Source organism: Aspergillus udagawae (genome assembly GCF_001078395.1).
Source record: "Aspergillus udagawae IFM 46973 DNA, scaffold_4, whole genome shotgun sequence".
In the NCBI taxonomy this organism is placed as follows: Eukaryota; Fungi; Ascomycota; class Eurotiomycetes; order Eurotiales; family Aspergillaceae; genus Aspergillus; species Aspergillus udagawae.
The window spans coordinates 2,689,462-2,701,881 of NW_025091267.1; the positions used below are offsets into that span (position 1 = coordinate 2,689,462).

A 12,420-nucleotide genomic window follows, 5' to 3' on the forward strand; every position below is an offset into this window, starting at 1 on the left:
ATAAATATTGATAGACGAAGTGTGCGTTGGGGTGTTGTTGGGTTGAGAACCGGAGATGGGGGAGGGAAGGAGAAAATGAAGGCAAAAGCGAAGAAAGGCTTCAGGAAAATAATCTCACGTCGAGTCAAATCGAGCAATCAATCAAAGGCTATCCATGTTTTCCGCGGTTGCCAAGAACAGGAGGAAATGGCGAAAATCAGAAAGGGAAAAAATAAAATGTGACAAAAAAAAAAAAAAAAGAGAGAATCAAGGGATTACTCTATTGTCACGTATGCTCTGTTCTATTCAAGGTCGACTGAGACAGCTACTGGAGATGAAGATGACAGAGAATTTCCATTCTTCACCTTGATATGTTTCTATTGTTCCTGACAATTTTGGATAATAACTGCTGTCTCGAAGCCGCAAAAGCGAAGGCAGGATAAAAGTATGCAGCAAAGAGGTTGAAACCAGTTGATGTTCTCACCGCCCGGTCCAACGCGAAATGGAAGCGAAGGGATAGTCGATATCAGTCCATCAGTGAACCAGCCCTGCAATGGCAGATGGGGACAGACGGCTAATTCTGAGTAGAATTCCCTTTCTGGTACAAATGGTGGGATGAGACGTTGTTTGTGCTGATAGCTGCTTCGAAATCAGCGCGGGTAATTCCATTAAAGCATCTGCTATCAATCCCAAATCAAGTATTATATTCCTGTCGTTTTCTTGATCATTCCAATCTCCATCCTCCAAGGCTTATTTCTTCTGGTCTCTTAGCGCCCCGCGCCTCTCAAACGTCTGGCAAAGTGACTTCTCAATAAATGGAAGTCCGACCGCAACCGGTCAATCTGCACACAATAACCTGCGTAAGTAATGATTGCGACGTGTGCCAGCTCTCTCTGATATAGACATGTTACTTTCTTGTGCTCGCTTCTGTCACTGGGATTACCACTGGTGAGTTGGACGTGAGGTATGTCCCCAGTGACAAAGGGCATGGGATGATCGAACGGGGGAACGTGAAATGGGACATGAAGCAATTTTCAACGAGTATCCTGACGCAGCACTGGAGTAAAGCGGAAGAGGAAGTTTGCCAGGCGCTGTCTAGGATATAATCCTCTCATCTTTCATTGTTCGTCTAACGCGTAGAAATCCAGAGACTGCAGAGCAACATTGCTGCATGTTCATAGTGGGGACTGTACATTCTGGTCTCTCAACCGAAAATCCCCCATCTTTGGACTCCCTCGGCTTCTGCAGAACTCGCTCGGCTGAGTCAGTATCAAGTGCAATGGGAAACGAGCAAATTATGCGCGTGAAAAATTCAACGAACTCTGACAAGATTGTCCGCGATCCATGTTTCCTGAATCGTTCTGTCTTCTTAAGCGATTCATTCAAAGTGGTGCGATGTGAGGCGGGTAGTGATTGGACACAGTTGTCGTACTTTTCAATCATGCATGGGTATTTGGAGAGGACTAAGTGGGAACGAACACTTGCAGCGGAGGTCAAACCGTCATAAAGCTGAAGTAGTACTCAATTTTTGAATCAGAAGAGCGACTCAGCCATAAATTATGTGGCGAAGAAAAAAAAAAAAAATAAATAAAAAATAGAAAAATCACGAGTTATGCATGAGCGAGGAGAGCAAGTTGTTTCAGCTGGATACAAAAGGAGCTGGTTGTGTGTGGCTGCACATGAGATGGGGTCGTCTCGAAACATGCCAGTTGGACATGAGAGCTTTCGGCGTCTTAAGAGCCAGTCATTCCCCGACTTCTGTGGTCCGAATTATAAATCCTTATTCATGGAGAGTTAGAAGCTCCCTGGGGACAAAATGGACGAGAAGTGCTCGACCTCTAGATGGACAAGGGAATGGTGAAGTACAGAGGGAGTGATTTGTGGTAGAAGAGATGGAAGGAATAACGATTACTACTACTACCTAGTACTGAGGGGAGGTTTCGCAAGGGAAGGATAATACTGGCCTTCCATCCGTCAGCAAGCTGTAATAATGTTACCTTGGGTAATGAATGTATATATTTACCAAAGGAAGGAGCCCACTGCTGGTCAAAACACCCCGCCTGGTCGTACAGTAGCCGTCGACAAGAAGTGCAAACTACGTATTTTGGAGAAGAAATGAGCCACAGACGGCGACATTCTTGTTTGTGAGGTCATGAGATGATACTTAGACTAATCCGTATATGTTAGCAGCGTAGTATAGTGCCAATACCAACTATAATAGGATATCAATAGTGAGAACCTGAAGATCTTCAATGTACATCAGGTAAGGTAAGGTAGGTAAGAAAATTACCTATGTTACCCTAGTCTTCTGTGACGGTACTGTGCGAAAGGCACATCTTACCTAGATAACCTAGGTAGTAAGGTAGAGAGTACCTACCTACCTTAGCTACAGTAATTTATCTTATTTTACCTGTTTCTTACGAGGTACGTTCACCCCTGTCTAACTACCTGCTGCGCCACTGAAACTTGACCACCTTGAATACTCTCTCAGCTTGATCTCAAAGTATTCCTCTGTTTGTGTTAAGGACCGACTACGCCAAGTCACACAGATCGTCGAAGAAACAGCTTTCATGAAAGGTTATACTTCCACGATCGATGGCGAATCGGAAAAAGGAGGTAATTCCTTGACTAGTGGTCCATGCGGAATGCCCGAAACTGCCATGTTGAACTACAGTCTACCGGTTGATTCAAACCGGCGGGGCGTTGTTGCCGCTGATTCTCGTGCATAAAACTATCCTGTTATCGATCCAATGCGATGAGTTCCATGCTTGCTAAGATGCAAGTGATACGATACGTCCTTTCTGATTCGACCACTCGAATTCCGTCGTGTCCAAGAACAAACACAATGCATACTTTACTTCGTGCTTCAATCTTTTGCGGAGTAGTAGAATTCCATTAAACAAGAAACGGAGCCAAAATGCTACAAAGTCTCTTACGACAACGATGCAGCACTCCTACAATGTACAATGCTCAATGAAAGGAATGCAGTGTCATCAAATTCCACTCGCTATGACAGCGTTCGACCAAGGTCTGAGTCATTGTGTCTCCTTGACCTTGTTCCTTTATTGGGGAATCGTTTCCTCACCTCATACCTTAGTATTGGTTGTTTTTCTTTCGTTCTCATTTGCCCGCTTATTCTGCTATTTATTATGATTATTTGTGATAATCCCACACTCTATATTTTATGCATGCTCCTAAGCTTGTTAACACAGTAATCAATGTGGGCCATTGTATGAGTCTCACTCTCTCTGATCGATTGCAGGTTCCGATGGATTGCTGTGTTCAAATGTCAGGTCGATTCTTGCAGTACGCCATCAATATCCATCTTTCGTATCCATCGCAACCTCCCGAATTACTACTCAATTCAAAAGAGTCTACCCCACTTCTGCTCTAAGCGTCGCTTTCACCACCCTGACTCCATTCACTCCGTTTGTGGTCAGGCATGCTGGTTCCTAGGTGGTTTGTTTCCAGTCGCAATCCTCAATTGAATCGATGCACAGCGCATACATTGTTTGCTTCCTTCGTCAGGTTCTGTTACAGCTACTAGATTATCATGGAGCGCTCAACGGAGCACAGCATACTGTTACGAGGCGATGAGGTGCTGTCTTTCGGGATGGATCGACCGCGCTACTTCCTGCAGCTGGGAGCTAGCCCCGAACCTCGCTCCTCAAGCTTCCAGTCCTGAACAACCTATCGATTCTAGTCCGTTGACCCAATGTCTTGGGGCGCAATGTCCACCTATCAATCATTGTCTAGCGTCCTTAATACTCATGGCTGGAACACGCTGCTCTCTTACTAGAATCCTTTGCTCCAAGTCATGGCACCTGTCTGGCTATTAGTGGGACGGTTGAGCTTTCCCTCCAGTTTTCTCACTATTTGACATGATTCTTTTTTCTCATGCCACTTCTTCTTTTTCATAGTCAAATTGTATTGCTTTCGTTTTCCTTCTACTGCCTTTTGTGTTTTTTCCTTTTGACTTTGCCGCCTCTGTGGTGCGGGAGTACAGCAGTAGGCTGAGGCTGCTGTTGCATCGCGCCTTCAATGCGGGTCTGGCTGGTCGTTTTTACCCCTGCTCTCTTCCTAAGCCTTGCAGGTTCTTGTCGCCCTTTGATCGCTGTGCGTTCAAAGACTGGATGACTTTATACGTCCCTTTTCCCGTGATAATCCTAGTCTCATTCGGAGCAGGAAGTAGAGGGGCCACGTCTGGTGCGCTGCACATCCATGTATCCCATGGCGTCGTCCTCTCCGCTCTTGCGACAGTTTAGACGCTTGGTATCATCTGAAACAGTCGTTTCTGAAACACTATGCTCTTCTAGGTAGAGTATGGTTCAATTCTACCCACCCCCGGCTGGCTGGTCCCGCAAACATTAGATATGCTTTAATTTCGCTGGTCCGGGAAGTTCTCTTGGTCACTATCTATCTACCTACTGTGGCTCCATCCCGCCGCTTTTCAGAGGACAAGCGCAGGAAAACTAAGAGAGAAAAGAGTCCCTGCAGCTTTCCTTACTGCTAACCGGCCGCATGCTGGTGCATCTGCACTGTCTTTCTGCGCTGTCCCGAATGAAAAGTCCGTTTGGTCAGAAAATATTTCCGGGGCAGAATAAATCAGACTGTTTTATTTTTGTCTGCTTCCTGCTGTCTGATTGACTTACTTTCGTACCATCCCCCCCCTTTTTCCCATTCTTTTACTTTCCCTGTCATATTTCGTTATTCTCTGATTGAAACTACTCGTCCTTGGTACGACATGCATCATTGAGACCGTTTTGTTCCAGATATTCAGTCGATCGTCGACGACGATAGGTTCTCTTAACGTCTCCTATCTGCTGGCCACAGCACGGTTCAAAACCATTGTTTTGTTGTCGCTGTCGCGGTCATTGCTGTCGTTATCGATCTTCCTTTTTTTTATTTCTTGACGTTCGTTTTCCATAGTTTCTTCCCCAAATCCAGCGAATTGGACCATTCTCGCTGCGACTGGCGATATATCTAGCATCCCAAGTTGCCAATCTGCCTTGGTCTTGAGGATCCCTCGATATATCCTTTGCTCCTTGCGTCATCCAGCCGTCGCCTCATATATCGAGATCTGTCCAGTCTATCAGCGGGTGGGAGTCTGAACTTCATGCCTTCTATTCGAAGTCCTGACCTATGTCCATCTTCCGCTGTTCTTGATCTTCATCGCCTTCAGCAGTTTCCTTTGTCGGCATTCGCTACCCTCTTAGCCTAGTTCTTGATTTGGTTCTGGAAAATCTACGTGCTTCTTTGTACTTACGCCCCTGTAGACGCATTGTTCCGCTTGGGAGGCTTTGTGGTTGTTTCACTTCTGTCATCTTCTAGATTGGTTTCCTGTTGGTATCTCTCCTACTCATTCTTCTTTTGTTTTTCGTGTTCAGTTTGCTGTTTGCTCTCGATACCGTTGAAACCGTAGTCGCGCATCGCGCCACTTTTTAGGTTGGGCTCCACTTGCACTGAAGCGACATTATCCTGGCTTCATTCGTTGACGGATTGGGAGGGAAGGAAGCCAGCTAGAGTCGCTTCCATGATCAATGGGATATGTCGAATATATCGGAAAGGCCATGGACCGAAGAGGAGAGGGTAAGACCACACTCCTTCCGTTGTCAAGCAGTCATCAAGACGCTCCATGCGGTTTTCAATGTTGTCACATTCTGTCATACTGACTATGTTTCCAGTACGCTCTACTTACTGAGATTCTCAAGAAGGCAGGAGTCCCTTCCAGCCATCTGGTCAAAATGATAAAAGATTTCCATATCATCCCAAGCTGGACGGATATTCCTCTTCCAACAGGTACAGATAAGCCGGCCCTCTACTTCTCTCATGTTGTTTTCGTCTTTCGGGTGCGTACGTCTCATGTCGTATTTGCACTGAGTCGAGGTTTCGTCAAGATCAGAGTGGATAGTTCGGCCTGGCTTCTGCTAATCTACTCTGGTCCAGGCCGTTCCCTGAATTCCTGTCAATTCGCTTTTCACAATATGTGCCAAGAGCAGCAGCAGCCGCCGCCGCCACCGCCGCCACAGATCTCTCTCCCTGTCAATCAGGGCCTGGTATCGTTTCCACCGCCCCGTCATGAGTTGTCTGCACCGCCAGCAGTTTCATCCGAGGGCAGTCAAATGCGAAAGCGGCCGCTTTTTCTCTTGGACAAACCGCCTCTTGCCCCACGCGCTATCCAGCCTCGGCCAGCTGCCAGCACGGCCTCTTACAGTAGCGAGAGCAGCGCTTCTGCGCTCCTTTCCCCGAGTTTGGAAAGTATTGCAACCAAAGGCGAGCCGCCCCGGAAACGAGGCCGGCCAAGCAAAGCCGAAGCGGAGCGACGCAAAGCGGCTGCGGAGGCTCGCGGCGAAGCATACCCTCCTCCCCGAAGGTCGGGATCTCATAGGCTAAAAGCTCCTTCAACACCAGCCAGCCCACCGGGAGTCATGTCTTCAAGAACTTCGTTTACACCTCAGGCGGGTATCCGGCCGGTGGAAGTCCAGAACCCGGAGCTGCGCTATGCACCGCCGCCTGGGAGGCCAGTCACGCTCATGGCACCCATCGACGATGGACGAGCAAGAGGGGTACCGAGTCGCGACCCGGCACTGATACTGAGAGAGCTTCCAAGACCGACCGACCCACGGCAAACTCTACCATCACCCCAACCGCTACAGCTGAGCCACGCAGAGCCGGTCGCGCGGATGGATCCGGGGGAGCGACTAGTTGAGCCTCGACCCTCCGAAAGGTTCTCCTTTGGAGACAGCAGTCGCCGTATCCTGACCGATCCTGTGAGCAGACGGCCAGACGGGCCCGCATTGTCTACCCCTGAAGTACCTGCTGCCACTTCAGCCGAAAGAAGACCCGAGTGACAACGTCTGGCTAAAGAAGAAGTGCAGGAAGGCCTTGTCTCTCTCTTTTTTTGTTGTAACGATTCACGTACCTTCTTTCTCTTTAAAAGCCATGGTGGCTCACGATGAACGATATAACCCTTCAGTTTTGAGCGATAGACAGCATTGGTTCTCACTCATCACGAACCAGTTGAAGACGACTTGCCAAGAGAGCTACGACTAACGGCATATTCGATGCAATCTTCGCTTCTTTTTTTACCTATCCCTGTGTTGTTTTCTTTTTCGACGAATTCCGATTGCTCACGATCGGCAATCGCCCTCAAACCACCAAGTTGATACGTCCACGCGTCGAGAAGCCGAAGCACACAGATCCCATCACTTTCTCTGACAGATGTTCTCTGACTTATCCAACTCCGACGGATGAATAAGTGCAGCACGATACTCACAGTCTCATGCGGCAGAGGCGAGATTAGTCAAGTCTCAGCCTCAGTCTTGAACATACTTCGTTTCATTCGAAATCCGCCCTATTGTATGTGGCCATGTTGAACGCGCCAAGTTCCTATGACAACGATATTCCTTTCCTCGTCTGCGATCATTATTGCATATCTCGTTTCCCCCTATAGCCTCTCCCATGTCTTTCCAAGCTCGACATCTACGATCAATCAGTTTACGACTACGGCTGCATATTGCCACCATCTCTCATGTTGTTCATTGCCTTTCATCATCGCTCCTCCTTTTTCTCCTCCATTTTGCGTTATTTATTTTTCTTTCCCCTCTTTTTCTTTCGTGGGAGGTCTTATGTTGCTCACCCAGATGGGTCTGATGCCCTTGTATGTATAATAACTAATGTCCACATCGCGGGCATATTCACATGTCTTATGTCGAACCATGTCCTTTTGAACGTTTGCACCCTTTTCAGAAACTAAACTGGTAAAAACTACTTCTGTGAAGATTCTGTGCATACCATAGAGGTTGATAGCTACAGGTCATATGTCCAGCAATAGATCATTCATCTCAATAAAAATAGTAGGGGTAGAGAAATATAGCGGAGCACCACATCGAAGGACAACCTTCCGACAGTGCCAATTGTAGTCGGCTTCAACAACTCAATCTTCGATAAACTTAAGGATCGTTATTGCCCCTGACGCGATCGAAGAGGTTCTTCAACTTGGTTTTGGCGTTTTCCGGTGACGACGTCAACGAGCCTCCCGTAGCCTTCGCTTTAGTGGCAGCGATTGGCGAGGTTTCGGGCTCGCGATCTGCCGTGGTGGCAGATGCAGACAGCTGATTTTGAGCAAGGGCTCCATTTGCGTCTAACTTGAGCTGCTCATTCAGCTGAGTTTTTATCATGCTCACTCCAGAGCGCGGGCTGGACGGCGCCGTGATCTTCTCACCAATAACCGCATCTGCTTCGCAAGTGGCAGTTTCGAGGTTCGTCCCAAGAGATCCGTGCTCGACAAGCCTTAAGACCTCGTCTTTATCTTCAACACGCCGAGTTAAGTACACTTTGGGTAGAGAACCTTCACGAGCCAGAGTGAGTTTACGGATTCGAGCGATCTCCTGTCGATACGCTGTTTCATAAATGTCGAATTCAGCAGCACCTGGAGACTCGCTCACTATAGGGATAACGCCATCCCCTGCTAGAGTCGTCTCTAGGGGCTCGTCTGACAATAGGGTTTCCGATTGGCAGGGATTGCGCTCCATATCAGTATTATGCTCTCCTTCCTGAACCGACCCAGTGTAGGTGGATGGACCAATAAAGAGGTATGGGAATACCTCTTCTAAAGGATCCCGGGCGTGGCCCCTGGTACCCTCGACGCTGCGCTTTGTTGTAGCCGAACTGGCCCGTGACAGCGTTTTCTGGGGTGAAGGGGACTGAGGAAAGAAAGTCGTCTGTAGATCGTCGACCAAGTTGGTCCGAAGTTTGCAACTGGAGATAGAGCCTGAATCTTGTCTCTCCGGTGTGACGCCCACAGAATGTTTGGTTGAGCTGCCTAGCACAGGGTTTTGTTGGGTAGTATACTTGCTGGCTGAATCACTAATTTCGGGTGATTTTTCGCGCTGTTGATGATAGCCTCTCAGAACGTTCTCACGTTCCTGGGGCTCTCTGTTATATGAAGTTACACTCTGGCTTTTGCTACCCATGAGAATATGGCTGGCCGAGAAGCCCTCTTCCGGGTCCATCTCGAGCGGCGGCTCCACGAAATGACTCTCATACTCCTGGCCAAGGATACTTTGCATCACCGGCTCGGCTTTAGCTGGACCTAGAAGCCGTTTGAAACGCTTCGCAGCTTTCATCTGTAGCATTTATGTCAGCTGATTCCGTGGAAAATAGAGTAGCGTCAGGGCACAAAGACATACTACAGCCATAATGTGGCCCACATTCCTTGTTATAGCGGTATTCATTTCCTCCTCAGTTGGGGGCTCCACAATCTGTGCAATATTCTCCTCCTCAGGTAAGAGAAGGTCGGAGCCGTTTCTTGTCACCCAGGGATGCGCCTGGACTATTCCATGAGACACGTGTTACTGTTGATATACAGCAGGAAACAACTCACTCGCAACTCTCTCATTGTGATCCTTTTGCTCGGATCCTTCTCCAGTATCCGCAATATCAAGTCTTTGAAGTTATCATCCGTTTCCTCTTCGCATACAACGGGGTCGTTTTTGATGGCTTCATAGAGTTCGAAGATGCTTTGCTTCTCAAACGGCAGCCTCCCATAGCGAAGACAGTAGAGAGTAACACCCATAGACCAGATGTCTGCTGCTCTTCCCGAGACATCGCCATGCTTTACCACACATAGCTCCGGCGGAAGAAAGGCAGGCGAGCCAGCCGATTTGGCTGTGAACATATCTGAATCCTTCGCAAACATCTCCGATACTCCAAAATCAACAATCTTGAGAACGTCATCATTCGTCAATAGACAGTTGTCTGGTTTGATATCTCGATGCACGATACCCTGGCCATGTAAATATTCAATTCCCAAAATCAAGTCACGGAACCAGCAGCGACACTGTTCATCGCTGTAAGGGTCGGCCCTTTCTTCCAGTCCAACCTTCATGATCACGCCCTTTTTACACATTTCCATCACCATATATAGGGAGTCCTCTGTGGGGTCATCTAAAACTTCAATCAAAGACACCAGATTGTTGTGGTTCAGCTTCTTCATGATGGCGATCTCTTCCTTGATGAGATAAAGCGGGTTCTTGCCGTGCTCGTCCTCGTTCCCCGACGGATGCCGATGTAGAGGAGAATTGAAGCCATCTGATGGTCGTTTGCGGCCTCGAGGTTTGCGGAGAAGATGTGATTGGGCGCGTTTCCTTAGTCGTGATTTAGAGAACTCCTTGACGGCCTGTGGAAAGACATAATGTTAGCATAGCGTTCATCCCACATACAGCAAACCGGCTTACGTATCAGAAGGACAGTCGCCTTACAAATTCATTCCCATATTGGTCTACTGCGAGGTGGACTGCACCGAAGGATCCTCTGCCAATCTCCTGCTTTATGACATATTGATTGATCCTGTGTTCAGCAGTTCCATCATCTTGGCTCGTGGTATACTCGGAGCGAGCATTCAGTGTTTCCTGCCTCCAATGAATTAGTCAAATCGCACACAACGAAAAAGTGATTGAATGATAATAACCTTCACCGGACGTCGGACCTTCGGATTTCGGCGATAGTGCCTCTGCGGGCTTTCAGAGGAAGGCGTTGAGCTAATCCCAGGATCTATTCAGCAATGAACACTTGCAAATTGAATTGAGGATATATGCAAGATAATCGAGCGCAGTGACATCTAAGAAAATGAGGAAGCTGGGAGGGGTATATAGTTCGACTCACGCGTAACGGCTAGGTTTGGGCTTGGGAAGTTCATTCATGGCGTTGAGAATATCATCGTGCTTGGGTTCAGCAATTTCGTCGGCCATCGAATGAACCTCAAAGTGTTCAAAAGCCAATGGAATGGGAATGAATTACGTCTTGCAGAATTGTATTCCTTCCAAAGGTGAAATACTGAGTATTATTGCACTGATAATAAACCTGGATGCCTAAGCCGAATGTGGGGAATATCGGGGAAGAGTCGAAAGCCGATGACAGGTCAAAAAGGGACTGAAACGAGAGTAACTAAAGGCCCACATAAGGAGAAGGAATGTGGCCAGATTGCTAAATATCGCCCATCGGACTACCTTTTCCCACAGTACGGAGTATATATGATGATATTATTTGAGTGGGATGAGGGAGCGAAAGGGGTGGTGAGTTGACACCATTTCGAGAGAGAGGGGGAAGTGGTTTCTCACCGCCCACGAGCATTCTTGTCTCGATAAGCCTAATTGAACCGCTCTTATTGTTACTCACCACCATCGTTGTTGAGTCAATTTCCACGGCTTGAGATCTGCTGTATTGTCTTGCTCTCTCGGCATTTTGGTTGTCTTGTCGATATTCATCTGGTGAAATGGTCGTCTATTCGTTCTATATCTTCGACCGCCACGGTAATGATCTCCCTTTTCTATTGTAAACACAAACAATAGCTGATCTGCCCCTTTGCACGCTTCCAGCCGAGTGTATCTATAAGAGACGATGGCTTCCCCGTCCGGCCTCGATAGTCGGTAAATCGTCGCGACCGACTTCTGAAGTTGCTACTCAGAATGGTGTCTCCTCTGTTTTTGGCCAATCTGCGCGGACGACCGACGATGATGCGAAGCTCATTTTCGGTACTGTATTTTCCCTTCGAAACATGGTGCGCAAGTTAGGAGGCGAGGATGACAGGTGAGAATATAGTCATTGAGCTGCTTCTATCGAGGTCTGAACTCATAATTGACGAATACTTGTACACCTAGCTTCGTCACTTATCGCACCAGCCAGTACAAGCTTCATTACTACGAAACTCCCACGAATATCAAGTTTGTTATGCTCACAGATGTTAAGAGCCCGAGCATGCGAGTTGCTTTACAGCAGATTTATATCAACCTCTACGTCGAGTATGGTACGTGATTCGGGGTCTGCCTCAATATTGTCCTAACTATTTCTGACGATTTTATCATTATTAGTGGTCAAAAATCCGCTGTCACCTGTCGAACATCCGGGAGGCGTGGGTGTGAATAATGAACTGTTCGAAGAGTCCCTCGAGCAATTTGTGGTAAGTACCGTCAGCCTTACAGTTGTTGAACAGACGCGAGGCTCCCATATTCTCTTTGGAACGTTGTCTTACCTATCTATAGACCCGAGTCCTGTCCTAGAGACCGATACCCGATGGATAGACCGACAAAAATCCTTATACGTAAACATTTTATGATGCTTGAACGCCTTATCCATCATTGAACTTGGTCAGAGCTACAAACCGGCGTTGTTATACTCTCACGGATCGGAATATCCGGTTATGCATCGATCGCATTGGCAGGCTTACGTGTAATACGAGGTCGGAGTTTGCCAATTCCGTCTCTGAAACCGAACACGCCCCTTGAATAGACAATTTCAGAAGTTGCGAGCATAAGGAAGCCCACGCAGACAGGAACCTTTCTCTTCCAGGGCTATCACAGCATGCAATTGAAATTATCTGTGCTCTCACCATCATCACTATCGGCCGAGGAGTTGTATACAAAGCTCCAGCCGACAGATATT

At 47.6% G+C, this 12,420-nt stretch overlaps 3 protein-coding genes across 3 annotated transcripts; 2 read left to right on the top strand and 1 right to left on the bottom strand.

Moving 5' to 3' along the window:
- Positions 1 to 5,963: 5,963 nt before the first annotated feature.
- Aud_006321 (putative AT DNA binding protein) lies at positions 5,964 to 6,830 on the top strand (the record flags this gene model as incomplete). The annotated part of the gene is made up of 1 exon (XM_043291222.1): positions 5,964 to 6,830. One exon carries the CDS (start codon positions 5,964 to 5,966, stop codon positions 6,828 to 6,830), a length of 867 nt encoding a protein of 288 aa, XP_043147157.1.
- A 1,101-nt stretch (positions 6,831 to 7,931) lies between these two features.
- Aud_006322 (putative calcium/calmodulin dependent protein kinase) lies at positions 7,932 to 10,730 on the bottom strand (the record flags this gene model as incomplete). Its single annotated transcript, XM_043291223.1, has 6 exons — positions 7,932 to 9,107; positions 9,171 to 9,308; positions 9,365 to 10,159; positions 10,242 to 10,391; positions 10,451 to 10,520; positions 10,645 to 10,730. 6 exons carry the CDS (start codon positions 10,728 to 10,730, stop codon positions 7,932 to 7,934), a joined length of 2,415 nt encoding a protein of 804 aa, XP_043147158.1.
- A 524-nt stretch (positions 10,731 to 11,254) lies between these two features.
- Positions 11,255 to 12,038, top strand: Aud_006323 (TRAPP subunit BET5; the record flags this gene model as incomplete). The annotated part of the gene is made up of 5 exons (XM_043291224.1): positions 11,255 to 11,291; positions 11,358 to 11,568; positions 11,640 to 11,785; positions 11,850 to 11,938; positions 12,021 to 12,038. 5 exons carry the CDS (start codon positions 11,255 to 11,257, stop codon positions 12,036 to 12,038), a joined length of 501 nt encoding a protein of 166 aa, XP_043147159.1.
- Positions 12,039 to 12,420: the final 382 nt, after the last annotated feature.